This window comes from Euleptes europaea, chromosome 2 (assembly GCF_029931775.1).
Source record: "Euleptes europaea isolate rEulEur1 chromosome 2, rEulEur1.hap1, whole genome shotgun sequence".
In the NCBI taxonomy this organism is placed as follows: Eukaryota; Metazoa; Chordata; class Lepidosauria; order Squamata; family Sphaerodactylidae; genus Euleptes; species Euleptes europaea.
In genome coordinates, this window is record NC_079313.1 from 7,191,893 (window position 1) to 7,218,693 (window position 26,801).

General features: G+C 48.3%; 1 protein-coding gene across 1 annotated transcript; it reads left to right on the plus strand.

Annotated features, from left to right (window-relative positions):
• The first annotated feature begins 5,619 nt into the window (after window positions 1–5,619).
• Window positions 5,620–9,790, plus strand: MOB3A (MOB kinase activator 3A). Its single transcript, XM_056844615.1, has 3 exons — window positions 5,620–6,035; window positions 7,751–7,953; window positions 9,761–9,790. The coding sequence occupies exons 1-3, from the start codon at window positions 5,621–5,623 to the stop codon at window positions 9,788–9,790; spliced, it is 648 nt and encodes a 215-aa protein (XP_056700593.1). The 5' UTR covers window position 5,620.
• Window positions 9,791–26,801: the final 17,011 nt, after the last annotated feature.

Genomic DNA, 26,801 nt, shown 5'->3' on the forward strand with positions numbered 1-26,801 from the left:
ACAAATAGCCCTCTCCTCCATGAACGTGTCCACTCCGCTCTTAAAGCCTTCCAAGTTGGCAGCCATCACCACATCCTGGGGCAGGGAGTTCCGCAATTGAACTATGCATTGTGTGAAGAAATACTCCCTTTTAACTGTTTTGATTCTCTTGCCCTCCAGCTTCAGCAGATGACCCCGCGTTCTGGTCTTATGAGAGAGGGAGAAAAGCTTTTCCCTGTCCACTGTCTCCATACCTTGCATAATTTTGTAGACCTCTATCATGTCTCCCCTTAACCGCCTTCTTTCCAAGCTAAATAGCCCTAAGCATTTTAACCGCTTCTCCTAGGGCGGTTGCTCTAGTCCCCTGATCATTTTGGTTGCTCTCTTCTGCACCTTCTCCCTAGCGGGGTCCCAAAACGCCTTACACAGTTCCATTTTTATCCTCAGCCCTCTGAGATGGGCGGGGTTGAAAGTGTGCGACCGGTCTACGGTCACCCAGCGACCTTCCCTGGCAGGATTCGTACCCGGGTCTCCCTGATTGTAGTCCAGCGATCCAACCACTGACGCTGTGCTGGCTGCCTCATTGATCAGAGGAGGGATTCCAGCTGGCGCCCAAAGCGGAGCTCGACGTGAACCGTGTGGTTCGGTTTTCCAAGTACAGTAGTGTGGTTTCCCTAAAAGGAAATAATGCAACTCCAACGCATTACTCATCGCGGAGGGGGCACGATAACCAGGAGGCCGAGAAACGTTGGTTTTGGGAGTCGGCAGGGAAGGAACAGCTGGCCGCTCGGAGGGCTGCCCCACGCCGGCCCCCTCCCCTCGAGGTGCCTTCCCTTGAGACGTGTCCTTCCTCTCCCTCTTCTGGAAACTCCCCTCTAGATCTGCGCACCTCTGCCAGGGGGAAGAGATGAAGGTGTGTTTGGCAGAAAGCCGTCTCGCTGGGGATTTTGTGCATGAGACCACGCTGCCGTGGTCTTGGGTTTTTGGGAGTGGAAGCACACGGAGATGGTTTGGACGCATGAAATCCAGCGCCAGACTAGAGCATTTTGTGCCTGTGGCTTAAGGGGCAAAGCGCAGGCCTTTCATGCGCAAGTAACTTGAGTTTAATTTCCAGTTTAAAGGCTTTTGGATGCCGCGTAACGGATTGTGGGGGTCCTGAAAAATTTGGTCACAGTGAAAGGTTTCTTTATGATTTATTATCAGTAAATGTTTGATCTGTAGACTTGTTTTATATACTTGTATGCCTGGGGCCGTGTAAAATATTCTCGGGCAGAAAGGGGCCGCGAGTGGAAAAAGTTTAAGGGGCCCTGGGCTAGCTCAACCAAAGGGTGTGATCCTGCATAAGGTAGCGTCATGTTCTGTGCTTTGGTTGGGCGCATAGCTCGGTAGCAGAACATCTGCCTTCTGATCTGTTACCCAGACCAGTGTATGGTCTGTATAATGTCACAAGTAACGTCTCCTTTTTAAAGGGATCTCCTTTTTTTTAAGGAAAAGGGGACTCCCCGCGTTTCTGGCTCAGCACTGAACTGCGCCCAGCTCCACAACCTGCCCCAAATTCAGTCTCCCAGGAGACAGCCTACCTTCTCTGGTAACTAAGAACCTCCATGTGCAGAGGCAGTGTACCTCTGAATGTTAGCCTTCTTGGGAACTTCCAAGAAGAAGTGGGCTGGCTTTTTGGGAAATGTGCTCCAACCCGACTGCTGTGTACAAAAACTGGCAAATTGTGCCCAATTTGAGGGTCAAAAAAGTATGTCGCAAAATTAAATGTTAAAGGAGGCTGCCCCGCCACGTCTCTGCATGCTTTGCGCTCTGGCCTTGGCTCCTTTGCGAATGGCTTGCATCTTAATTCTGTATTGTGCTTGACTGAATTGTTCAGTGTCCCGTAACACAGTCTGTCTGAAGCATTCGCTACTCTTGGAAGAGGTTGTCTGTTGTTGCGCTGTGTGAGTTGCTGCATCCCTAGATGATAGTCGTACAGAATCATGGGTGGGGTGGGGGAATTCTTGCATACGTCCCATTTTTTCGGGAAAACCCTTTTTCTTCAGAAATGATGAACAGCCACACACCCAGCCCAGCAGAGGTTACAGAGTGGCATCAAACACCCTCCTGGCTTTACCAGGAGCCAGCGTGGTGTAGTGGTTAAGAGCGGTGGTTTGGAGCGGGGGACTCTGATCTGGAGAACCGGGTTCGATTCCCCACTCCTCCACGTGAGCGGCGGATGTTAATCTGGTGAACTGGGTTGGTTTCTCCACTCCTACACACGAAGCCAGCTGGGTGACCTTGGGCTAGTCACAGCTCTCTCAGCCCCACCTCCCTCACAGGGTGCCTGTTGTGGGGAGGGAAGGTGATTGTAAGCCGGTTCGATTCTCCCTTAAGTGGTGGAGAAAGTCGGCATGTAAAAACCGACCCTCCTTCTTCTTTACCAAGTTACCGGGTTCTTAAGCGCCAGGCTTTAAAATAAGAGCTTCTTTATTTATTGTTCCTTTTCGGTGGGTTGGGAGGATCGTGTCAAGCTTCCTCTTTCTTGTGAGAAATGAAATTCTGTTCACAGGATGTGGTAAGATCGGGCTGAGGCTTGGTTCTTAGTAACGGGGAGGCGGCGGGTTCTCGGTTCTGCCGTCCGGGTCGCCTGCTCCTGTCTGCAACTTCCTTAACAACGCCGTCAGCCTACTTAAAAAATCCTGAAGCTCTTCACGATGCAGATCTGCACCTAACCTTGGGGCGGGGTGTCCTTTACATCACGGTGCTTTCGTTCTGGTCGAAGCCGGGTCTTGTTTCGGATGTGTTGCATGGCGGCTAGATCCGTCCGCAGCTTTGGGGAACGATAGCCGAGTGGAACCTCCAGGTCTTGGGGGCAGTATATCTTTGAGTTCAAATTGCAGGGAGGCCATGGGGAGGAGGCTGTTGCGTTTGACGCCCTTGCTTGTGGACTTTGGCTAGCCGCTGTTAGATATTGGCTCCTGGAGTAGGTCTCTTCTCTGGCTCAGAACAAGAGTCTGTTACGTTCTTATGACGGGAGAATGGAACCTCCATGTTCAGAGGCAGTATATATCTGAATACTGTGTGCTGGGGATAGGAAAGGGCAGTGGTTAAGAGTGGTGGTTTGGAGCTGTGGACTCTGATCTGGAGAACCGGGTTTGATTCCCCACTCCTACACATGAGCGGCGGAGGCTAAGCTGGTTTCCCCGCTCCTGGACATGATGCCAGCTGGGTGACCTTGGGCTAGTCACAGCTCTCTCAGCCCCACCTCCCTCACAGGGTGCCTGTTGTGGGGAGGGAAGGTGATTGTAAGCCGGTTCGATTCTCCCTTAAGTGGTGGAGAAAGTCGGCATGTAAAAACCGACCCTCCTTCTTCTTTACCAAGTTACCGGGTTCTTAAGCGCCAGGCTTTAAAATAAGAGCTTCTTTATTTATTGTTCCTTTTCGGTGGGTTGGGAGGATCGTGTCAAGCTTCCTCTTTCTTGTGAGAAATGAAATTCTGTTCACAGGATGTGGTTAGATCGGGCTGAGGCTTGGTTCTTAGTAACGGGGAGGCGGCGGGTTCTCGGTTCTGCCGTCCGGGTCGCCTGCTCCTGTCTGCAACTTCCTTAACAACGCCGTCAGCCTACTTAAAAAATCCTGAAGCTCTTCACGATGCAGATCTGCACCTAACCTTGGGGCGGGGTGTCCTTTACATCACGGTGCTTTCGTTCTGGTCGAAGCCGGGTCTTGTTTCGGATGTGTTGCATGGCGGCTAGATCCGTCCGCAGCTTTGGGGAACGATAGCCGAGTGGAACCTCCAGGTCTGGGGGCAGTATATCTTTGAGTTCAAATTGCAGGGAGGCCATGGGGAGGAGGCTGTTGCGTTTGACGCCCTTGCTTGTGGACTTTGGCTAGCCGCTGTTAGGTATTGGCTCCTGGAGTTGATCTCTTCTCTGGCTCAGAACAAGAGTCTGTTACGTTCTTATGACGGGTGAACGGAACCTCCATGTTCAGAGGCAGTATATATCTGAATACTGTGTGCTGGGGATAGGAAAGGGCAGTGGTTAAGAGCGGTGGTTTGGAGCGGTGGACTCTGATCTGGAGAACCGGATTTGATTCCCCACTCCTACACATGAGCGGCGGAGGCTAAGCTGGTTTCCCCGCTCCTGGACATGATGCCAGCTGGGTGACCTTGGGATAGTCACAGCTCTCTCAGCCCCACCTACCTCACAGGGTGCCTGTGTGGGAAGGGAAGGTGACTGTAAGCCGGTTTGATTCTTCCTTAAGTGGTAGAGAAAGTCGGCATATGAAAACCAACTCTTCTTCTTCTACTCAGGGGCTTCCTGGAAACATCTAGCTGGATGTTTATGGATGTCGAGTGGTAGATGAGATGCATTCTAGACCTCAGGCCTTTTTTATGGTGCGAGATTTTCCCCCAGATCTCTTATTTAGGGGGCCAGTGTGATGTAGTGGTTAAGACTGTTGTACTAGTGTCTAGAAGGCCTGGGTTCAAATCCCTACTCATGCCATGGGAGCTCGGTGGACGATCTTGGACCCGTCACACTCCGCCTAACCTACCTCACAGGGTTGTTGTGAGGATAAAATGGAGGAGAGGAGAATGATGTGAGCCGCCTTGGGATCCTGTTGGGTGAAAGGCGATGTAAAAAGGAATTAAATTAATTTATCTGATTTTCTAGGAACCAGTTGGGGGGAGAAAGAGAGAGCTCAATTTTACATGAGGACTATGATCTTTCTCCACCTTCCCCACCACTTACCTTGGTATCCACTTATCCTTCTCGGATATCTCCTTCCCATAAAAGATGTCTTCCTTCCACAATTGCTGGGTGGCTTGCGGTATTCCAAACGCAGCTACAACCATCAATCTATGCAAGGGCATGAGAAAAAGAAGAGTTGGTTTTTATATGCCCACTTTCTCAACCACTTAAGGAAGAATCAAACCAGCTTACACTCACTTTCCTTCCCCTTCCCCACAACAGACACCCTGTGAGGTAGGTGGGGCTGAGAGAGCTGTGACTAGCCCAAGGTCACCCAGCTGGCTTCGTGTGTAGGAGTGGGGAAACAAACCCAGTTCACCAAACTAGCCTCCGCCGCTCATGAGGAGGAGTGGGGAATCCAACCCGGTTCTCCAGATCAGACTCCACCGCCCTTAACCACTACGCCACGCTGTCTCTTATTATATTGGCTGTTTTATTTTCAGTGTGGGAATTGCCGCTTTCTCAACAGACACCCTGTGAGGTAGGTGGGGCTGAGAGAGCTGTGGCTAGCCCAAGGTCACCCAGCTGGCTTCGTGTGTAGGAGTGGGGAAACCAATCCTCCAGATCAGACTCCACCGCTCCAAACCACTGCTCTTAACCACTACACCATGCTGGCTCTCGTACGATATTGGCTGTTTTAATTTTGCTTTCTCGATGATATGAATTGGTAGCCCAGATTTACTCCTCAAAAGGACTGAGTATATCTAACTTTTCACCTCTCTCTCTCTCTCTCTCTCTTTTGCACGGCAGATTGCCAGACGCCGGGAGAACCGGAGGCCTTCAGAGGAACTTTTTAAATAAGATCGAAAGGTGACAGTTGGAACTGCTGGCCACTGGAAATTGTTTGGCTGCGCTAGCCAACCCTCCGCTACCGAGAACTCGTTGGGGGAAAGGCTCGGGGGAGAATGGCCAATCCTCTGAAGCAAGTTTTTAACAAAGACAGGACCTTCCGCCCCAAGCGGAAGTTCGAACCCGGGACGCAGCGGTTCGAACTCCACAAGAAGGCCCAGGCGTCGCTCAACGCCGGGCTGGATTTGAAACTGGTGGTCCAGCTGCCGCCCGGCGAGGACCTGCACGATTGGGTGGCGGTTCACGTGGTGGACTTCTTCAACCGCGTCAACCTCATCTACGGGACCATCAACGAGTGCTGCACGGAGAAGTCGTGCCCAGTCATGTCCGGGGGGCCGAAGTACGAGTACCGCTGGCAGGATGAGAAGTACCGCAAGCCCACCGCCCTCTCGGCTCCCAAATACATGAACCTCCTCATGGATTGGATCGAGGTGCAGATAAACAACGAGGATATCTTCCCCACAAATGTTGGTGAGTTCGCTACCCGGGAGAGCGTTTGCGACCAAATCGGACCGTTGGTTTGGACTGGCCTTGACTCGCCAGGGTCTTGGAGATGTCGGGGACCGAACGATTAGGGCCGTTTAGCTTGGGAAGAAGGCGGTTAAGGGGAGACATGATAGAGGTCTATAAAATTAGAGGTCTATAAAATTAGAGGTCTATAAAATTATGCGTGGCACGGTGAGAGTGGACAGGGAGAAGTTTTTCTCCCTCTCCCATAATACTAGAACGCGGGGTCATCTGCTGAAGCTGAAGGGTGAGAGATTCAAAACAGAGGAAAGGAAGTATTTCTTCACACAACACATAGTTAAATTGTGGGACTCCCTGCCCCAGGATGTGGTGACGGCTGCCAACTTGGAAGGCTTGAAGAGGGGAGTGGACATGTTCATGGAGGATAGGGCTATCCATGGCTACTAGTCAAAATAGATACTGGTCATGATGCTATTCTCTCCAGTATGAGAGGGGCATGCCCATTATATTGGGGGCTGTGGAACACAGGCAGGATAATGCTGCTGCAGTCATCTTGCTTGTGGGCTTCCTGGAGGCACCTGGTTGGCCCCTGTGTGAACAGACTGCTGGACTTGATGGGCCTGGGTCTGATCCAGCAGGGCTTTCTGATCCTCCGTCTGGAGGTTGGCAACCCTACTCAGAAGTCCCCACCTCTTCTCCAGAAGCAGGGCACAAAGATGAAGGGTCTCACTGGAAGATTTTAATTCTACAGCAGGTATATATTTGAGCAGGTGGCTTTTTAAAGGGCTTACTTAGGACTTTAAAGGGGACAACGAACTCCTTGAATTGTGGCCAGAAGCAGGGTTGCCGAGCACCACTTTGAGCCTCCGGACAAATATTCCCCTATCCCTCCCCCCATATGACCCTGATGCAACCTAGATCTCTGATTTTGTAATTTTATATTTGTATAAATACATATGTGTACCAATATAGGACACCTGAACCCTGGTTCCCTTTCTCCTATCAGACTTAGAAGTAGAAAGTGAGAAAATCCATCAGGTCACCAAATATTTAACCCAGGTAATGGTCTCAAAACTATCCCGGTAAATGACACTGGCATGTAGCCTAAGAGATATTGTCGAACATGTATAAATGTATACACTTTTTACACTTTTTGTAAGCTTTTTACACTTCATGTGTTTATATACACTCTTCTTCTATGTGACTTATGTATATGCTTATGACCTTGTTGTTAATGAGCAATAAACAAAACAAATATAGGACACACTTCTTAAATCTTTAGTAAATCAGTAAGGAATTGTCAACTTTTCCTAGCATGATTGTCTTCTCCAGTGACTCTTGTCTTCTTATAATGTATGACAGCCTCAGTTTAGTCTTTTTAGCTTCTAGGGTCAGTTCAGGCTTGATTTGATCTATAACCCACTGGTTGGGTTTTTTTGGCGGTCCACGATATCCGTAACACTTTCCTCCAACACCACATTTCAAAGGAATCTACTTTCTTCCTGTCGGCTTTCTTCATTGTCCAGCTTTCACACCCATACATAATTCATGCCATTGTATTCCCTATTATTAACTTGATCTTGGTTGCCAGTGACGCATCCTTACACTTCAGAATCTTTTCGTAGCTGTCCCAAAATCCAGCATGGCGGTAGATGTCACAGCGCTTGTCCTAATCTCTGTCGTTGTCTTAACTAAAAGGACCCTTCGGTGTCTTGCAGGGACCCCGTTTCCCAAAAACTTCCTCCAGGTGGTGAAAAAGATGCTCTCCCGGCTCTTCCGGGTTTTCGTCCACGTCTACATTCACCACTTCGACCGGATTGCCCAGATGGGCTCGGAGGCCCACGTGAACACCTGCTACAAGCACTTCTACTATTTCGTGAAAGAGTTCAACCTCATAGACACCAAGGAGCTGGAGCCGCTGGTGAGTGGGAGCCCCGGCTGTCGGTAGCGAAGTCCTGTTACCTTGCGCAAAGTCCCCGGCGCTTAATCCAGAACTCGGCTCCAAAAATGCCCTGGGAAGAGATTCTTGGGTGTTGCCTGCAGCGACAGCTTGCGCCCCTGTTTTGCTTTGCTGACTCCCTTGTGCGGTCTGTCTTTGCTCCCGCACTGCTAAAGACAAAAGCAGGAGCCTGGCAGGCTCTGACCCATTGGTTCACCCAACCCAGTATTCAGTTTCCAACTGTGTTCGGTCAGATGGTTCCTTTAAGCCAGGGGTGGGGAACCTTTTTTCTGCCAAGGGCCATTTGGATATTTATAACATCATTTGCGGGCCATACAAAATTATCAGCTTAAAAATTTAGCTGACCAAGCCCCGAGCAGGCAGCTGCCCCAGGTGACCCCCCCCCCCCGGCGTGGGCAGGCATCCAACCGGTGGCGCACTCGCCCACCTGGTGTCACAGGATGGTCTGTTTCACCAGCCGGGTGTAGCCATCCAGCCACACGCCGGAGTTGCTCCTGCTCCGTGTGGTCGGGGCCGGATTCTACAGCTGGCTCCTGCTACCTCCACCGCTACCTCCGCCTGCAGGGATGAAATGAGGACACACTGGATAAGAACTCGCCCCCCCACACGCATTCTTGCCCTGCCCCCTTTAACCCCTCCATTGTTGCCACTTCCGCCCCTGGCCCTCTTGTAGTACAAAGGGAATATGTTTCTCCACGGCCCGGGTGGGAAAGGGTTTCTTGGGCGGTCCTAGCAGCTCCATAGCTAACGACTCTTTTGCAAGGTGGGGAAAAAGGTTCCTTTTCTCTGCAAAACAAACTCACATCCTCCTTGAATAGAGGCTATTCCTGTACGCAGGAGGGGGCGAATTGCCAGTCTTAGATCCTTCTGAGCTAGAGATCTGCCAGGACCCACAAAGGGCCAGACCAATGATTTCGTGGGCTTTAAACGGCCCCCGGGCCTGATGTTCCCCACCCCTGCTTTAAGCAGCCGTTGAGTGTGCCGTGGATGGCCAGGGGACCAAAGGCTGACAGCAAGAACAAGACACTGCCACAGGAATGGGGAGTCCATGGAAATTACCCACTTAGTCTGGAATCCAACCCATTGTTTGCTGGACAGGTTTTCAGAGGCATTCATGATGGCTAGAAACTTGATCTTTCTTTTTAAAAAGCTGTATTCTGAAATGTACTCCAATTGCCGAACTGCAAAACAAACACAGCTCTGTGCTAATTCCACGCCACTAACACTTAAGAAAAAATTCTTCTCCTTGTTGTACTTAAAAACAAACATGAAATCATGGGCGAATATTGATACAAGTGATTCTGTGAATAATACATAATAAATTTAATGCAAACCCAAAATTTATATAAAGGTAAACAGCTTGTATCTAGCCCTGTTCTAGCCTCTATGTATCTGTGCTGAACATGCCCAATAAGCATAAAAACACATCATTACAACAGTGTGGCAATATACCCAAGCAATATAGCAGCTCAGACCGTACGCGTTTTGGCTGCGAAGCCTTCTTCGGTGGTCCGAATAATATAATTCTGTGCCGTTTTGAAAGTGCTTGAATATATTAGAAAATTGCAATCCTTAGACTGCATAAGCTGACATTTGTAAATTGTAAAGTCTAAAATGTGTTTATATATATTTCACCTGGAGTTGCCTTTATAATCTTAGGCTCCTGTAGAAGTATTCTTTTCACGGTACTCGGTCATCAAGATATATTAAAAAAAAAAACCCAACCAACTACTTTCTGTTTAAATTCCTTTTTCCCTCTCTTTCACAGAAGGAAATGACCTCACGGATGTGCCATTGATATTCCGGGACTTTCCTGCTATCCACTGAATTATTCCCGCTCTGCGTCTCTCTTGGGACTGTGGATCTGCCTTCAACTAGAGACAGCGTAGTGATCGTAGAAGTATTTCCTTTTTTAAAAAAAAGAAATAGAAAATAATATATATTTTTTAAAAAACAAGCTTTTCTAAAACGTCTTAGAACCCCCGTGGAAATATTTTATGAAATGCTCTCGATTGTTACAGTATTTTTTTTTAAAAAATAGACATTTATCTGCCACTGGATAGGATCGCAACTTTTAAAAAACTGTGTTGAGATAGAATGTGTTAAGGTCGCAGTCGCTTTCATTTTGTCGTGCGGGGTGGGGGGCGGTTATGGGGATGCTGCTTCCTGGATCCCAGAATGCTTTACGTTGTCCAGAAGGATTTGGGGTGCACCTCTGGGATTGCGTGGCAAATGCCGGCAAAATGTCACACGTGTGTGGTTTTTAAAGCAACTTGGAACTTCGTTTGTGCCACCCGCTGTAAATATATATAATGCTTAATAATAAAGCGTCTCAGCCCCGTCTCCTGCCAACATCTTCTGTCCCCATCTTACGGTGGGTGGGTGAATGAATTACGGTCAAAAGTCCAGTTCCCGGATACATACAAATGCACCGTTAATGCATCAATTGTAAAGGTGTCTGGGTAGGGTTGCCAGGTCACTCTTTGCAACCGGTGGGAGGTTTTTGGGGTGGAGCCTGAGGAGGGCGGGATTTGGGGAGGGACTTCAATGCCATAGAGTCCAATTGCCAAAGTGGCCGTTTTCTCCAGGTGAGCTGATCTCTATCGGCTGGAGATCAGTTGTAATAGCAGGAGATCTCCAGCTAGTACCTATGTCTGGGTGACTCTGCACTGGAATGCCTTGCTGTTTTAGCACATGTTTCCCACTGCAAGCCAACGTCCTTGAAGCATTTATTTTGCTCGGATTCATAGTGGCCGGGCATGCTTTTTTGGCAGAGCCGAAGAAATAGTTTGAATCTGGACCCATTTAGCCTGTCTTGGCAGAGAACCTCTTTGCCTCACAATAGACAATGCCTCTTTCTCTTTAAAAAATGAAACCGTCTCTCTCGCTTTCCTCCACAGAGGGAATTTCCACAGAGCCGTGGAAGTTTCCAAGCTTGTGTGTCGACAAATTCCTTGACCTTAAAGACCGGTGGGAGGCCCGCTGTTGGGCTGTAAATGAAGGTGTTTTTTTAAGAAGCAGGGGGACTTCGCACAGTAAAATCTGCTAAATTAGAATCGAAATAAGATCCCAGTGAGATTTAATCCCTAGATTGGGGTCCGCGGCACTTTTGGAAATGTGACAGGGTGATACGCAAAACCGTAAGATGGCCGCCACGGGAGGTTATGCACAACTCTAACAGTAAACGGTCCTGCTGGGACAGGACGCCTTTTTAAATGAACAGCTAGATATGAGTCCAGTTATCACCTTAGCGACCAGCCAGCTTTTCAGGGTATAAGTTTTCGAGAGTCAAAGCTCCCTTTGTCCGATATTTTTAAATGAACACATTGTTTTAAAAGCTCTTTTGGCTTACACACATCTTCCCTTCAGTCACGCACTGTGGTGGCGGCAGCTAGTGCCGGAGCAGTGTTTTATAAAAATCTTCACAACCCATCTGAAGAGTTGTTTTTTACACCCCGCTTTTCTCGACCTTTAAGGCGTCCCGAAGCGGTTTATAATCGCCTTCCCTTCACTTTCTCACAACAAACACCTTGGGAGGTAGGCGAGGCGAAGAGAGTTCAGAGAGAGCGGTGACTAGCCCGCGGTCACCCCGCTGGCTTCATGGGGAGGGGTGGGGAAACCAACACGGTTCTCCAGATTTAGAGTCCGCCGCTCTTGACCACTACACCGCGCAACTAGGAGCCACAGCTAGGAAAAGGGGATGAGAGTTGTGTTTTAAATGTGGCAAATGTCTTTGGGGTCTCCCTCACAGGTTTTTTGCACGAGTTAAATGCTTTTTGGGGAAGCGGGTTTTCTTCCTGCTTCCCCACTGCAATTGTGGTGCGTTTGTACACTGCTGGGGGTTTCCCCAGCTTTTCTCTGTCTTACTCAAACCTGTTTTGCTTTGAAGATTTGGGAAAGATTGCATTAAATTAGGGATGGCTGCTGTACGTGTGGAGAAATTTGGATTTTCCAGCCCATGTGGCAGCTATTTTCCCTGACTCTGGCCCCACGGCAGCCATTTCCTCCCTCTGCCCCCGGGGGACTTTTTATTTATTATTTAAATGGGTGATAGAATATTGTTGTACTGATAGTTGCTGCAGTTTCTCTGAATTCCAGGCTTTCATTTAAAAAAAAAAGTATCAAGCCTTTTCCCTTATGGAGATGTAAAGGGACAGGCACCTTTGCAAGGGAAGGAGATAGAGACTTCGTTTTAAAAAAAGCTGGGAATTCAGAAAACCTGCTGCATCTGTTGTTAGGATGGTATGTTGCCATAACAATATTCTAGTGCTTTAAAAAAAAAAAAACCAATTCAAAACCCCTTTTGGCTAGGGGGCACTTCCAGGGGACCGGGGCTGGGAAACTGTGGGTAAAACCTGACATGTGGAAGCTTCATTGCTGCTGCACTTAATCTGCCGTCCCACTCCAGCAACAGGGAAACCCCCCAAATCCCATCCTCGTGTGTAAGATACATTTAAATCACACTTGGTGTTAAAAATGCACTTTGTGTTGCGTTGCTTGACTGTGCAATGTGTGTTTTAAATTTGCGGTTCAAAGTGTTTCTCTGCAGGGTTTGAAGTTCGTTCTTTCCTGGTGGAAATTCCTGTAAAAACAACCAGCTCTAGGGTCCATATCCTCTTCCGTGGCTCAGTGGTAGAGCATCTGCTTGCCATGCAGAAGGTCCCAGGTTCGAGCCCCAGCATCTCCAGTTAAAGCAGTGCATCTTTTTTTGACCAGGGACCACTAGGACTTTTTTGTTCGGTGCAGGGACCCCAAGGTTCAAACTAAAAATTCTGAGAATTTGAAAATAAACTTTAATCATAACTGTTAGTTAAACATTAAACTTATAAAAATATATATTCAAATATTATTCTAATAGAGAACTTTTAATTGAAAATATTAATTTATTATGGGTTTATAACTTTGTTTCGCGGACCTTAATTTAGTTCTCGCGGACCCCTGGGGGTCCGTGGACCCCTGGTTGGGAACCAGTGAGTTAAAGGGACCAGGCAAGTAGGTGATGGGAAAGACCCCTGCCTGAGACCCTGGAGAGCCGCTGTCGGTCAGAGTAGACAATACTGACTCTGATGGACCAAAGCAGCTTCATGTGTTCATACAGTTTAGGCAGGGGCTGTGGCTCAGTGGTAGAGCATTCTTGGCATGCCGAAGGTCCCAGGTTCAATCCCTGGCGTCTCCAGCTAAAAGGGTCTGGTAGTAGGTGATGGGAAAGACCTCTGCCTGAGACCCTGGAGAGCCGCTGCCGGTCTGAGTAGACAATACTGACTTTGATGGACCGATGGTCTGATTCAGTATAAGGCAGCTTCATGTGTTCCTATGATCCCTTCCCCCCCCCCCCTGTTCACACCTCCTGTCCTCATCCTTCTGGAAGGGTTTTCTCCACCAACCTCTCACGTGACCACCACAACCGGCAACCTAATGTGGGTGTTGTTCCCCCTTGACCAAAGCCCACCTCTTGGTTTGCTCCTAGTAGTAACTATGCTGATTCTTGCTTGGCATCCTGTTGGTGGCACCCTCTCTGCCCCACACCTGGCGGGTTTTAAAGCAGCGGAGCTTTTTGTGACATCACAGTAATGCGGCCAATGGTTATATGGGGGAGGCTGTCAGGCTTCAGCAACACGTTGCGTTCCTGGTATAAGGGACTTCACTCCAGACGATGCAGCGAGTTAAAAGTTTTATTCAGAAAGTCAGCGAGTTCAGCAAGTCATAGAAACATAAGGCTAGAATACAGGCATGGGGAAATAACGGTACATATATAGGGTAAATACAATGGGGTTGATTAGGTTTTAGAAACAAAGAAACAATACAGAAGTTAACTACCGGTAAAGACTTAAGACAACGCATACAGGAAATAAACGCGTGTATTAACTGGCTGATCTTCCCGAGCTCCCGGCATTGTTTTGCAGGACCCGGTATCAGATCAGCGATTACTCAGGCGGGTCTCCATTGAGATGCAGATCTTGGGTAGGAGACCGGGTGCAAACGGGGAGGAACGGAGTTCACAAAAACTCCATCTTGTCTGTGGGGGGAACCGAGGCCTTCCTATATGGATTCTCCGGTTAGTCCAAAGTTATGTAGAATCTTTACGCATTCAAGATTTAATTGCCCTTTTTCAATGGTTTTGCTGGACTGTAAGTTAAAGATCCCTTTTTCAGACCGGCTGGGTCCCTGCCCTCTTCAGTCAGCGGACTCCTTGGTACATATCCTTTTGCATTGTCCTTACGTATACCAATGTAGGCTAAAATGGGTCATACCATGTTTTAACAAATGGTCCACATCTTCTCGAGCAACTTTGGAGCCAAAGGTTCAGTTCCTCTTAGAGGACTCCGACCCTCAGCGTACTTATTTTGTTGCTCGTTTTTTGGAGGCTGCAGAAAAGAGGCGAAGGGAGATGTTTTTAGAGATGGGTCTTATTTACGCTTTATGGTTTTATTGTTCAAGGCCTCGGTCTAAGAACAGGAAGAAAGAAAGAAACATGCCAAATAATGCACTTTCAATCCACTTTCAATGCACTTCAACGACAGTTTGCATATTCACAGTGGGTAGCCGTGTTAGTCTGTTTGCAGTAGTCAAAAAGGGCAAGAGTCCAGTAGCACCTTAAAGACTAACAAAAATATTTTCTGGTAGGGTATGAGCTTTCTGAAGAAGTGAGCTGTGGCTCACGAAAGCTCATACCCTACCCGAAAATATTTTTGTTAGTCTTTAAGGTGCTACTGGACTCTTGCCCTTTTTGAGTTTGCATATTGATTTTGCCTTTCTGCACAGTAAAATCCAGCATCAAAGTGCATTGAAACCGGATTGAAAGTGCATTAGTCGGCATGTGCGGAAGTGGGATGGATGGATGGATAGATAGATAGAAGAGGAGGAGCACGACTTATCCAGTTTACAGATCTTTCCCATAAAACCTTTTGGACAGTTTCTGGGTATGCCCTCTAGAGGGTGCTGTCTTCCCATCAGGCCACAAAAGAAAACACCAGCCCTGTAAGGCTCCCAACTGTACTGTTGACATTCTGATTTTATTGGCCACCTTTGCTAGACTGCAGGATTTGTGCAGCGTACGGCTGGTTTCTAGGAAAAAAGATTTGTACTGGTTGTTCTACCAGCATTATTCTCTCCCTACCCCTCTCATAACTTTCGAGCCCTCTCCTAAAAAGTTGTAAATCAATTCGTGGAAGGGTATTCACGATACAGAATCAACACAGGGAACTCTGGCACAAGGTGTGCTAATAAGCCACTGGTTTAGATAACTGGGTTTTTTTAAAAATAGATTCGTAGTAAGGCAGAGGTTGATCAAGGGCTGTTAGCCAGAAAAAAAGAAAAAAAAAACAGAACCTCCATTTACTGAGGCAGTGTACCTCTGAACCTCATGACCTGGACGGCTCTGAACTTGCAAGCTAACCAGGGTCAGCCCTGGTGAGTACTTGGATGGGATACCAGCAAGGAAGTCCGGGGCTGCTGTGCAGAGCCAGACAATGTCAACCCTCCCTTTCTTCTCTCTTGCCTTGCTGGGCCACCAAAAATCAGTTGAGGTTTGATGGCACTTTCTATTCATACCTCTGAATGCCATTTCCGTGGAGAATGCCAGCCAGGGAGGGCTACGGTGTCCGGCTTGAGAGCAGGACTGAACTCTCAAGAGCAGGCACTGAGCTTTTTAAACTCCCCTCTTTTTAAAGCCTCAGGGCCTGTTACATCCTGTGACAGTGAGTTCCACTGATTAATTGCATGAAGGAAACTGGCGGCGGCGGGGGGGGGGCTAGCACAGCCAGGAGAAAGGTTCTGTGCATGTGGTACCCTGGGCACTCAAAAGCTGGGAAACCCCCCCCCCCCCACCACCACCACCACCACGTGCTGGGGTCAGCGGTAGGTTTCCTCCTTGGTTGTTTGGCATGTGCGAACTGGGTTGCCAAGGGGTTCTTACCTGTGCAGGATCACATATGTGATGTCGCTTCTGATCTAAGGGGGATTTTGTTGTTGTCGTAAGTATTGGAGAGGCAGCGTTATGTAGTGGTCAAGAGCGGTGGTTTGGAGTGGTGGACTCTAATCTGGAGAACCGATTCCCCATTCCTACACATGAGTCGCAGATGCTAATCTGGTGAACCGGGTTGGTTTCCCCACTCCTACACACGAAGCCTGATGGGCGACCTTGGGCTAGTCACAGCTCTCTCAGCCCCACCAACCTCACAGGGTGTCTGTTGTGGGGAGGGGGGGGGAAGGTGATTGTAAGCTGGTTTGATTCTTCCTTAAGTGGTAGAGAAAGTTGGCATATAAAAACCAACTCTTCTAATAATAATAATAATAAAACAAATTTTGAGCTATTAATGTCTGATCCATCTTTTAAAAAAAAAGTATTTAAAGCAAACAGCTGAACAATTACAATTCAACCAAGGGACTCCTCTAAAGCCATAGTGATGTCCAAGTTCTCAAAGGCAAAGCATGTGTGTTTCTCTCTCGCCTGTCCCATGTTCAACTCTGGCAAAGCCCGCCAAGTTCTTGCGGGACGTTCCTATTTTTAACAACAGCGCTCTATTTTGGGGTCGTGGTTGGGGCCGGGGTGGTGAAAGGGGGTGGGGGAGAGGGTCGAAGGGGGCCAGAGGGCAGGGGGCTCTGATTACCGGATAACAGGAGCGCAATGACCCCCCTCCGGCTTGAATGTCTCCCCCACGCGCTCTCCTTGGGTCTTCTTTCCCATGTATGGTGCGCACCCAGGTTGCTGGCCCTGGGTCATGTGAACTCCATGTTGTGGTTCAAACTCCCGCATTTCCAAGAATGAGCCGGCGGGGCGGGGAGTTGCTTTCTTCTCGGAAAGAAACCGGAGCACATGGGGGGGTTTGTTGGTATTGGGAGCGAGAGAGGCGGAGGCCTTTTGGCGTTTGGCTTGAGGCCTGGTGGAGCACATGGTGAGCATAGATGCTGCACATTCAGGAACAATGTTGGGGGGGGGGAGCATGCCTCTTGCAACAGCTGCTTTCTTGGTGCTCCTCCTTTACCTGCATTCTTGGAGCCCTGATTTGAAGCACTGTGCAATGCGTGCATCTCCAAGCATGCGCAGAGCGCTTTTCGTGCCTCCCTGCAAGCCAGTCGCCACAATTATTTTGGTCTTGCTTTTGCCTGGTTCCTTTATCATTCTTTTCGCCTGCATTCATTGAGCTCCAATCTGAAGCACTGTGCAATGCATGCATCCCCAAGCATGTGCAGAGTGCTTTTCGTGCCTCCCTGCAAGCCAGTGTGCCACAATTATTTTGATCTTGCTTTTGCCTTGTTCCTTTATCATTCTTTTCACCTGCGTTCATTAAGCCCGGATTTGTAGCACTGTGCGGTGCATGCCTCTCAAAGCATGTGCAGAGTGCTTTTCGTACCTCCCTGCAAGCCAGTCGGCACAGTCATTTTGCGCTCGCTTCTGCCTTGTTTCTTCACCAGTCTTTTCTCCCACCTTTCCTTCAGGAGCTCAGGCCAGTGTCTGTAGTTTTCCCCTCCGCCATTTACCCCCACAACAACCCTGTGAGGTAGGTTAGCCAGGAGGCTAGGCAAAGGTGGGCGGGGGGGGGGTTGTCCCTGTGTCTTTCCTGTTGTAGTCTAGCCACTGTGCTGATTCTCTGACCTGGACCGATGTGATGGAAACGGAGTCACAAATTAGAACGTCGCCAGTTCGAATTGTGCCTCTGCTATGACTTTGCTAGATCGCCCGAGATTTACCGGTCTCCCTCATCGGCTCAGTCTGTAATACGGGGTTAAAGATGCCAGCCTACCTTATATGGTTATTGCCTGGAATAAAATCATTATACAATGTGAAGGGACATAAAGTTTGAACATTTGGAAGCTTTATATCAATGGCGTGTGCTATCATTAGCTGACTAATGAGGAATGAGAAATGGATCCAGTGTTTAGTATGTGGGTTTTAGGATCAGGGAGGATCAGAGAGACCTGGATTAAAATCCCCGCTCTGCCACAAACCTTGCTGGATATCTTTGGGCCAGGCGCAAACTCTCTCTTCGCCTGCCCTACTTCACAAGATTGTTGTGAGGATGAAAGGGGGAAGTAGAGTTGCCAACTCTGTGTTGGTAAATTCCTGGAGATTTGGGGGTGGAGCCTTGGAGAGCAGGGTTTGGGGAGGGGGAGGGACTTCCGTGGGGTATAATGCCATAGAGTCCACCCTCCAAAGCTGCCATTTTCTCCAGGGGAACTAGGGTTGCCAGGTCCCTCTTCACCTCTTCTTTACAGATGAGCTGTAACTCAGGGAGATCCCCAGGTCCCACCTGGAGGCTGAAATCCATACCCAAGTCATAAGCCAGATGCCAAACCAAGGCACCTTTCAAAAGCCATGTCACATGAACACATGAAGCTGCCTTCTACTGAATCAGACCCTCGGTCCATCAAGGTCAGTATTGTCTACTCAGACCGGCAGCAGCTCTCCAGGGTCTCAGGCTGAGGTCTTTCACATCGCCTACTCGCCTAGTCCCTTTAACCGGAAACGCCGGGGATTGAACCTGGGACCTTTTGCGTGCCAAGCACATGCTCTACTGCTGAGCCACGGCCCCTCCCATGTCGGATAGGGGGAGTCCAGCTTCTTCCCTCCCAGTAGGGTTGCCAACCTCCAGGTACTAAATAACAAGTGTATAATAAATGCTGAAAGACAAGAACACAAAAACTTGTATTATACTTGTATCCCGTTGGGAACTTGCTGACAATACTGCTGCAGACTGTCGAATTGGAATTGGATTATTTTTCTATGCAATTGATTTACTTCAACATGGATGACGTATTTTGGGGCTGGAGAAACTTATGTGAAACGGCCGTCCACCATTTCTTTGGATTTATACCGATATTGGATATCCTGTGGAACTGACTATCTTGAAATCCAGAAGAGGACTGTTACTCTCAGATACATGTCCAGGACTGTTTCTGATTTACCTGAGAATTTGTACATAATTAGTTGCTTAGTTTTTGTGATCTGCACTTGTCTTGCCTTTCAGCATTTATTATACACTTGTTATTTACTACCTGTTTATGTGCATTTATGTACTATAATCCCGTGCTAATTTCCAAACCTATTGGTACAGGCACGGAGGTGCCCTATGTTTTGTTGCTTAACCTCCAGGTACTAGCTGGAGATCTACTATTACAACTGATCTCCAGGCGACAGAATGGCTGCTTTGGCCATTGGACTCTGTGGCATTGAGGTCCCTCCCCGCCCCAAACCCCGCCCTCCTCAGGCTCCATCCCAAAAACCTCCCGCCAGTGGCAAAGAGGGACCTGGCAACCCAACCTCCCAGTGCCATCGGCTTCAGACAGATGTCTAGAGTGCCAGTCCCCGAAACAGGTCTTTCTTTGGCATACCAATGGGCCAGCTCCACGCACGCCGACCCAGCGCTTAGTCCCACCGTGTTCAACGGGGCATGCTCTTGGGTTAACGCATGGCGGCTCTGTTGGCAAGGGGAATTTTGCTCCACCGTGTTTGGGTGACCTGGATTGTACCCTCCGCCAGGGAGACATGGACAGGATCCAGTTCCCGGTTACATAATTTCCTAGAAACCACAAAGCACGTCCGACCCCTCGCACAGGAGCCGAACATTGCTTTCCAGCGGTCAGGCCTCCCAGTGCGAAGACTGCAGCCGGTTTGAGCTCCAGTTCAGACCTGCGGGAACAGGTAAGGGCAGCCTTGCCCTGCTGCCAACTTGGTAAAGATAAATAAATGGTGGGGCATTCCCAAAGCCAGCAGCAAGATAGAGCAAAGAACTCTGTTACAGTCAGCATAATCCCTGGGAAAGACACAGCCGAAGAAGCTGAATTTTGGGTTTTTTTTTTTAAATTAAATGTGCTATGGGAACAAAATGGAAGAAGAAGTTCATGAGAGGGCAGATCATGAGGGGGAAGTAATCTTGGCCATCTTTTGGGCAAGGATTAGGGGTCACTGGGTGTGGGTGTGGGGAGGTAGTTGTGAATTTCCTGTATTGTGCAGGGGGTTGGACTAGATGACCCTGGTGGTCCCTTCCAACTCTATGATAAGAAGAAGAAGAAGAGTTGGTTTTTATATGCAGACTTTCTCTACCACTTAAAACAGAGTCAAACTGGCTTACAATCACCTTCCCATTCCCCTCCCCACAACAGACACCCTGTTAGGTAGGTGGGGCTGAGAGAGCTGTGACTAGCCCAAGGTCACATGAACACATGAAGTTGCCTTATACTGAACCAGACCCTTGGTCCATCAAAGTCAGTATTGTCTACTCAGACCGGCAGCGGCTCTCCAGGGTCTCAGTCTGAGATCTATTCACATCACCTGCTTGCCTAGTTCCTTTAACTGAAGATGCCGGGGATTGAACCTGGGACCTTCTGCATGCCAAGCAGATGCTCTACCACTGAGCCACAGCCCCTCCAGCTGGCTTCATGTGTAGGAGCGGGGAAACAAATCCAGTTCACCAGATTAGCCTCCGCCGCTCATGTGGAGGAGTGGGGAATCAAACCAGGTTCTCCAGAGCCGACTCCACCACTCCAAACCACCGCTCTTAACCACTACACCACGCTGACTCTCCGCTGGAGGTTTGGAAATCTCTGGAAGATTAAGCCCTGCAGAAATGCATGTTTGGATGTGTGATAAAGGCCAGAAGTCCCTCCAAATCAGCAGCAAGCACCCTCTTCTGTTTCTAGCCCAGCATGATTGTCTTTCCAGAGTGGAAAGCCAGGGTGGTGTAGTGGTTAAGAGCTGTGGTTTGGAGCGGTGAACTCTAATCTGGAGAACGGGGTTTGATTCTCCACTCCTCCACATGAGCGGCGGACGCTAATCTGGTGAACTGGATTTGTTTCCCCATTCCTACACACGAAGCCAGCTGGGTGACCTTGGGCTAGTCACAGCTCTCTCAGCCCCACCTTCCTCACAGGGTGTCTTTTGTGGGGAAGGGAAGGTGATTGTAAGCCGGTTGATTGTCCCTTAAGTGGTAGAGAAAGTCAGCATATAAAAAGCAACTTTTCTCCTTTCTTCTTCTTCTTTCCTCCTCCCATCCTTGCACTTCACTTGGAGAAGTTGGCATGACGTTCAACATTCCCTGCCTGTCCCTCCCCCAGCTTGGAATGTTCGGGATCTGCTGTGACATCACAGCAGTCCAACCAATAGCCAGGGAAGAGTTACTACTGGAGTTACAGGAGTGCTGTGGTTTGCTGTCTGTACCCCCCACCCCTGGGAGAGAAAAAGAGAAGTAAAACTGAAAAATGTTTTTCCCCGATTGGACCCTGGCCAGCTGCAGCCGACGGTTGCTACATTTTCTCCACCCCAGTGTTTATGTCTCCCAGGCCCAGGAAAACCGCCCCTCCTGGCCTTCCAACCAAAAGGCGAGACACCCAAAGCCGAGGTCGGTTGACAGCTGTTCGCTTGTCATCCGACACTGGGAACAGCGTGGAAACTGAGCTGGGGAGGAGGTGAGGGTTTGGCCCCGAACTTAACCGGACCAGAGGGGGAGTTGAGGTCAGGCGCTCTCCTCCAGCCGGGACTGTAGCTTGGTTTCTTTCTGTATCCCCTTCCCATTGTCCAGGGGCGTCAACGGGAGAACGTTGCCCCCCTGCAGGAATCTCTTGGGACAGGGAGAGTGGAAGGGTGTGCATCTGCATCGCTTGCCCTCTTCCATTCCTTTTCGTTTCCAGGCTAGGCTTGCCAACCTCCAGGTACTGCTGGAAAAAAGAGGCACTTGGTACTAATAGGAATTGGAGAGAAAATAAGTACCAAAACAACGTAAATGCAACCTAAGTTTAGTACAGTGAAAAAGTGCACAGTGAACAAACAACAGACATTATAAACAGGAAGAATACATAGCTTTCAAGGAGTCTCAAGGAGTCTTCGACAATCTTAACTGAAGTTCTTAATAGAGTCCAAAAGGCTTCAACCAGCAAGGTCCATATGAAGGACGGTGAAAAAAACGGTTTGTGAAACGCAGTCCGGATTAACTTTAACGTTTTCACCGCCGCGTCAGCGGCTTCATCAGCACACCGTTCTATTGTCGGGAGACAAGGCTCCTTAAGATGGGGTTTACAAAAGTCTCAAGACAGTTTAACAGCGCTGTAAAGCTGCTCCGTTCGAAGTCGGATCCAGGTACTAGCTGGAGATCTCCCGCTATTACAACTGATCTCCAGCCGACAGAGATCAGTTCCCCTGGAGAAAAATTGCCGCTTTGGCAATTGGACTCTATGGCATTGAAGTCCCTCCCCTCCCCAAACCCCGCCCTCCTCAGGCCCCGCCCCATAAAATCTCCTGCCGGTGGCGAAGAGGGACCTGGCAACCCTATTTCAGACACCGTCGTTGTGACTCTTTCTGTCCTGCCCGCTTTTCTTTGCCAGTAGTGCTGCTGCGTCTTGATGAAAGCTGCCATTGGGTGCCAAAATTATTATCGCAGCAATATATCCGTGTAACAAAATTCAATGAAGACGGAAAAACCCCTTGTATCTGCAAATATCAAGGTCAGTTCCAAAAGAACTAAAATTATATAAAATCACAAAATCTTAAGTGAAATTACAATTATACATATGGGGTTGTATAATTACTAACATCTTTCCTATGACCAGTTACAGGTATAAATAACATTTTTACACTGGGGGAGCGCACCTATATATGTCACCAAAGCTGATGGATTTTGATGCATAGTTTTTAATATTTACAATTTGATCGAAGATTGTAATATAATTTGAGCTCTTTTGGAATTGACATTGGTATATCCATATACAAAGTTTTACTTCTGTTTTTCAACTTCTTTGATTACCTGGTTTGTTCTGGGACGAAATCCTTTTTTTTTTTTTTTTGTTTAAACAGAATTCAATAGCCAGAATTATTCTTTTTAAAGAAGAATGGAGTTTTTGTCCAAAATGAGACTCATGTCAGGAGCTGGAGTTTTTGAATCAAAACTGTCCATCAATTACTATCATGAGGGCTAAATAGAACTTCCTGTTCAGAGGCAGTCTACCACTGAATATCAGCTGCTGGGGGGGGCAACAACAGAGGCCAAGGGTGGGCCTCTGTGCCCTGCTTTGGTGAGGCACATTAGGGTTGCCAGCTCCGGGTTGGGAAATACCTGGAGATTTTTGGGGTGGAGGGCGGGGTTTGGGGAGTGGAGGGACTTCAATGCCATAGAGTCCAATTGTCAAAGCAGCCATTTTCTCCAGGTGAACTGATATTTATTAGCTGGAGATCAGTTGTAATAGTGGGAGCTCTCCAGCTAGTATCTGGAGGCTGGAAACCCTAGGGCACATCCAGCCCGGAAACAGGATGCTGGACTAGTTGAAAGTTGGGTCTGATCTTACATCCATCTGTGAACTTTTAATCACATGTAGACTGAATTTCTCCTTTGGCTGGATTCCCACGTCTAACAGCAAAAACTCATTGTTAACCACCTTTAGGGCAGGAAGGCGAATTAGAAATGTTCTAAAATATAGATTTAGTTCCTTTAAAAAAAAAAAAGTCTTTGTCGGGGGGGGGGGGGAAGAGAAAGCCCCGCACATGCTCAGAGGCACCAAGCCAAGAACTTCTGCAAACAAAAGCCGCCTTGTGGTTCCCCAGCTGTTTCGAGATGCCTTCCCTCCCACCTCATTTGGCAGCTTGCCAGGGAGGGGTGGTGGGGTGGTTTTTTTTTTTTTGCAAATGCCAACAGCCCGCGCCAACAGTTTCAGTTCTTCTAATCCGTGCAGCTTTCCTTCTCGCAAAGGTCACAGTTTTGACCTGCTTTGCATTCTCTGTCCCTGGCCCTTTGCGGGGCAGGGGGTGGGCACGGACGCAGGAGGGGGCAGCGCTGGAGGCCTTGCCGAAGCCAGCCTCCCTTGCCCATGCTCGGTTGGTTGCGCCGCCCGTTTCCTTTAGAACATTTTCTGTGTCCCCTGCTTCGCCTCCTCCCTGGTTGCCAGCAGTCGATGGTGTGTTTGCTTAGCACCTGGGAGTCAGGCCAAGGGAGCAGATAGGATCTCTCCGGAGTCACAAGACTGTGGCGTAGTCGAATTATGACCTTGCGCTTGGGCAGGCTGAGTCAGGAGCCAAAATGCACCACGCCACCACCTGTGTTTCCAGGCGTACCCTTTTCGACAGCTGTACTCTTACAAAACCAACAACGTTGTGCTAAAAGTCAGTACCTAAAGTTTTCTTTGTCACACATTCGTGTTTCCAAGGGTTCTTGGGATCCCGAGTGTCCGAGGAAATTCGTCTTGGCAAGAAAGAAAGAAAGAAAGAAAGAAAGAAGAGAAGGAGAGAAGGAAGGAAAGAAAGAAGGAAGGAAGGAAGGAAGGAAGGAAAGAAAGAAAGAAAGAAAGAGAAAGAAAAAGAAAGAAAGAAAAAGAAAGAGAAAGAAAGAAAGAAAGAAAGAAAGAAAGAAAGAAAGAAAGAAAGAGAAATAGGGTTTCGTGTCAAATAGGGCTGCCAACCTTCAGGTGGTATAGGGTTGCCAAACACCACGTACTAGCTGGAGATCTGCTAATTCAACTGATCTCCAGTTGATAGAGATTTATTTATTTATTTGGTTTTATTTGTGCCCCGCCCTTTCCCGACAAAGCCAGGCTCAGGGCAGCTAACAACATATAACACAGGCACATATAATATAACATTAAAATATAAAAATAAAACCATATAATCTAAAGTTAAAATATACAACTAAAACAATAAACCTAATCTAAATGTAATAGGTGCATACCCTATAGGCAGAGGGAGATCAGTTCACAGGGAGAAATGGCCACTTTGGCAATTGGACTCTATGGCATTGAAGTCCCTCTCCAAACCCCGCCCTCCTCAGGCTCTCCCACCGGTGGCGAAGAGGGACCTGGTAACCTTACAGTGGTATAATCTATGGATGAGGTTTCGCTATTATTTTTCCTTTGTTTCACTGTTGCTTCCTCAGAAGTCTGTTGCTTTAAATTCACAGGAGAATCTTAGTTGCTCTTGAAGTCTGACTGATTCTTATCCCTGTTCTCTATATAAATCAAAGTTTATAACATAAGTTTGTGTGTGTGTGTAAAGTGCCGTCAAGTCGCAGCCGACATATGGCGACCCCTTTTTTGAGTTTTCATGGCAAGAGACAACAGAGGTGGTTTGCCAGTGCCTTCCTCTGCACAGCAACCCTGGTATTCCTTGGTGGTCTCCCATTATCCTATATTAACTTATTTATTATACAGACAAAATAATATTATTATATTTACCCAAGCAACAGTAAAACACATGAACACATGAAGCTGACTTCTACTGAATCAGACCCTTGGTGCATCCAAGTCAGTATTGTCTACTCAGACCGACAGTGGCTCTCCAGGGTCTCAGGCAGAGGTCTTTCACATCACCTACTTGCCTGGTCCCTTTAACTGGAGATGCCGGGGATTGAACCTGGGACCTTCTGCGTGCCAAGAAGATGCTCTAAAGCTGAGCCACAGCCCGTCCCCAGGGAAAACTAATTGTGAAACTTTGTCAAAAGCTTATGCATTTATGTTATAACATTTGTATAAAAGCTTAAAAGCTTATATATGTGTAATGGAATTTACCATTAATGAACGTATATAAAATAGACTCATGTTTGTATAGTGGTTAGGGTTGCCTGGTCTCTCTTCACCACCAGCAGGAGGTTTGGGGGCGGAGCCTAAGGAGGATGGGGTTTGGAGAGGGCAGGGACTTCAATGCCATAGAGTCCAATTGCCAAGGTAGCCATTTTCTCCACTGATCTCCCTCTGCCTTTAGGGTATACACCTATTACATTTAGATTAGGTTTATTGTTTTAGTTGTAACTTTTAACCTTATATTATATGGTTTTATTTGTATATTTTAATGTTATATTATATGTGCGTGTGTTATATGTTGTTAGCCGCCCTGAGCCTGGCTTTATCATAAAAAGGTAACGGTCCCCTGTGCAAGCACTGGGTCATTCCTGACCCATGGGGTGACATCCTGACGTTTCCAAGGCAGACTTTGTTTGCGGGGTGGTTTGCCAGTGCCTTCCCCAGTCACCTGCCCTTTACCCCCAGCAAGTTGGGTCCTCATTACAGCAACCTCAGAAGGATGGAAAGGCTGAGTCCACCTTGAGCCGGCTACCTGAAACCGACTTCCGTCGGGATCGAACTCAGGTTGTGAGCCGAGCTTGGACTGCAGCACTGCAGCTTAACACTCTGCGCCACAGGGCTCCTTGGCTTTATCATATCCCCTCTCAGTCTTCTCATCTCCAGGCTAAACATACCCAGCTCCTTCAACCTTTCCACATAGGACTTGGTCTCCAGACCCCAGATGGTTTGCCCTTGTCTGCCTTTACGTTACCCTGTCTCTTCCGGTTGGAGACAGGACCTACCAAGCGTGCTATGTAGAGGCAGGCAACGGCAAAACCACCTGTGAACATCTCTTTCCCTCACCTGGATGGCCCAGGCTACCCTGATCTCGTCAGATCTGAGAAGCTAAGCAGGGTCGGTCCTGGTTAGAAGTTGGATGGGAGACCATCGAGGAAGTCCAGGGGCGCTATGTAGAGGCAGGCAATGGCAAAACCACCTCTGTTAAGTCTCTTGCATTGAAGACCTTACAGGATTGCCATATGTCAGCTGTGACTTTACAGCACTTTACACACACAATAACAGAGGGAAGGAAACTGGCTAGAAATAAATGTGGTGCATAGATTTGAGACATATATCTGCGGACTGGTGCCGGGAATAGAAAGACAGTTCTCGGTCTGATCTGTTTGCCTGTCTGCCTTGTGACTGGCTTCCTCTGTGTGGGAACTGGGAAATGCATTTCTCTTTCTCGTCGCTGTCTCGCTATCTCAAGAGCTGGTGTGGTGGTGGTGGTGGTGGTGGTGGGTTCATCTAAGGGGTTGTAAACTTTGCATCCAACT

What these genes read in the sequence shown, in the direction of transcription:
- MOB3A (XM_056844615.1), top strand. Translation starts at nt 5,621, where the DNA reads ATGGCCAATCCTCTGAAGCAAGTTTTTAACAAAGACAGGACCTTCCGC. An exon ending in TATCTTCCCCACAAATGTTG is followed by an intron (nt 6,036 to 7,750) that starts GTGAGTTCGCTA and finishes GGTGTCTTGCAG; the next exon opens with GGACCCCGTTTCCCAAAAAC. An exon ending in CCAAGGAGCTGGAGCCGCTG is followed by an intron (nt 7,954 to 9,760) that starts GTGAGTGGGAGC and finishes TCTCTTTCACAG; the next exon opens with AAGGAAATGACCTCACGGAT.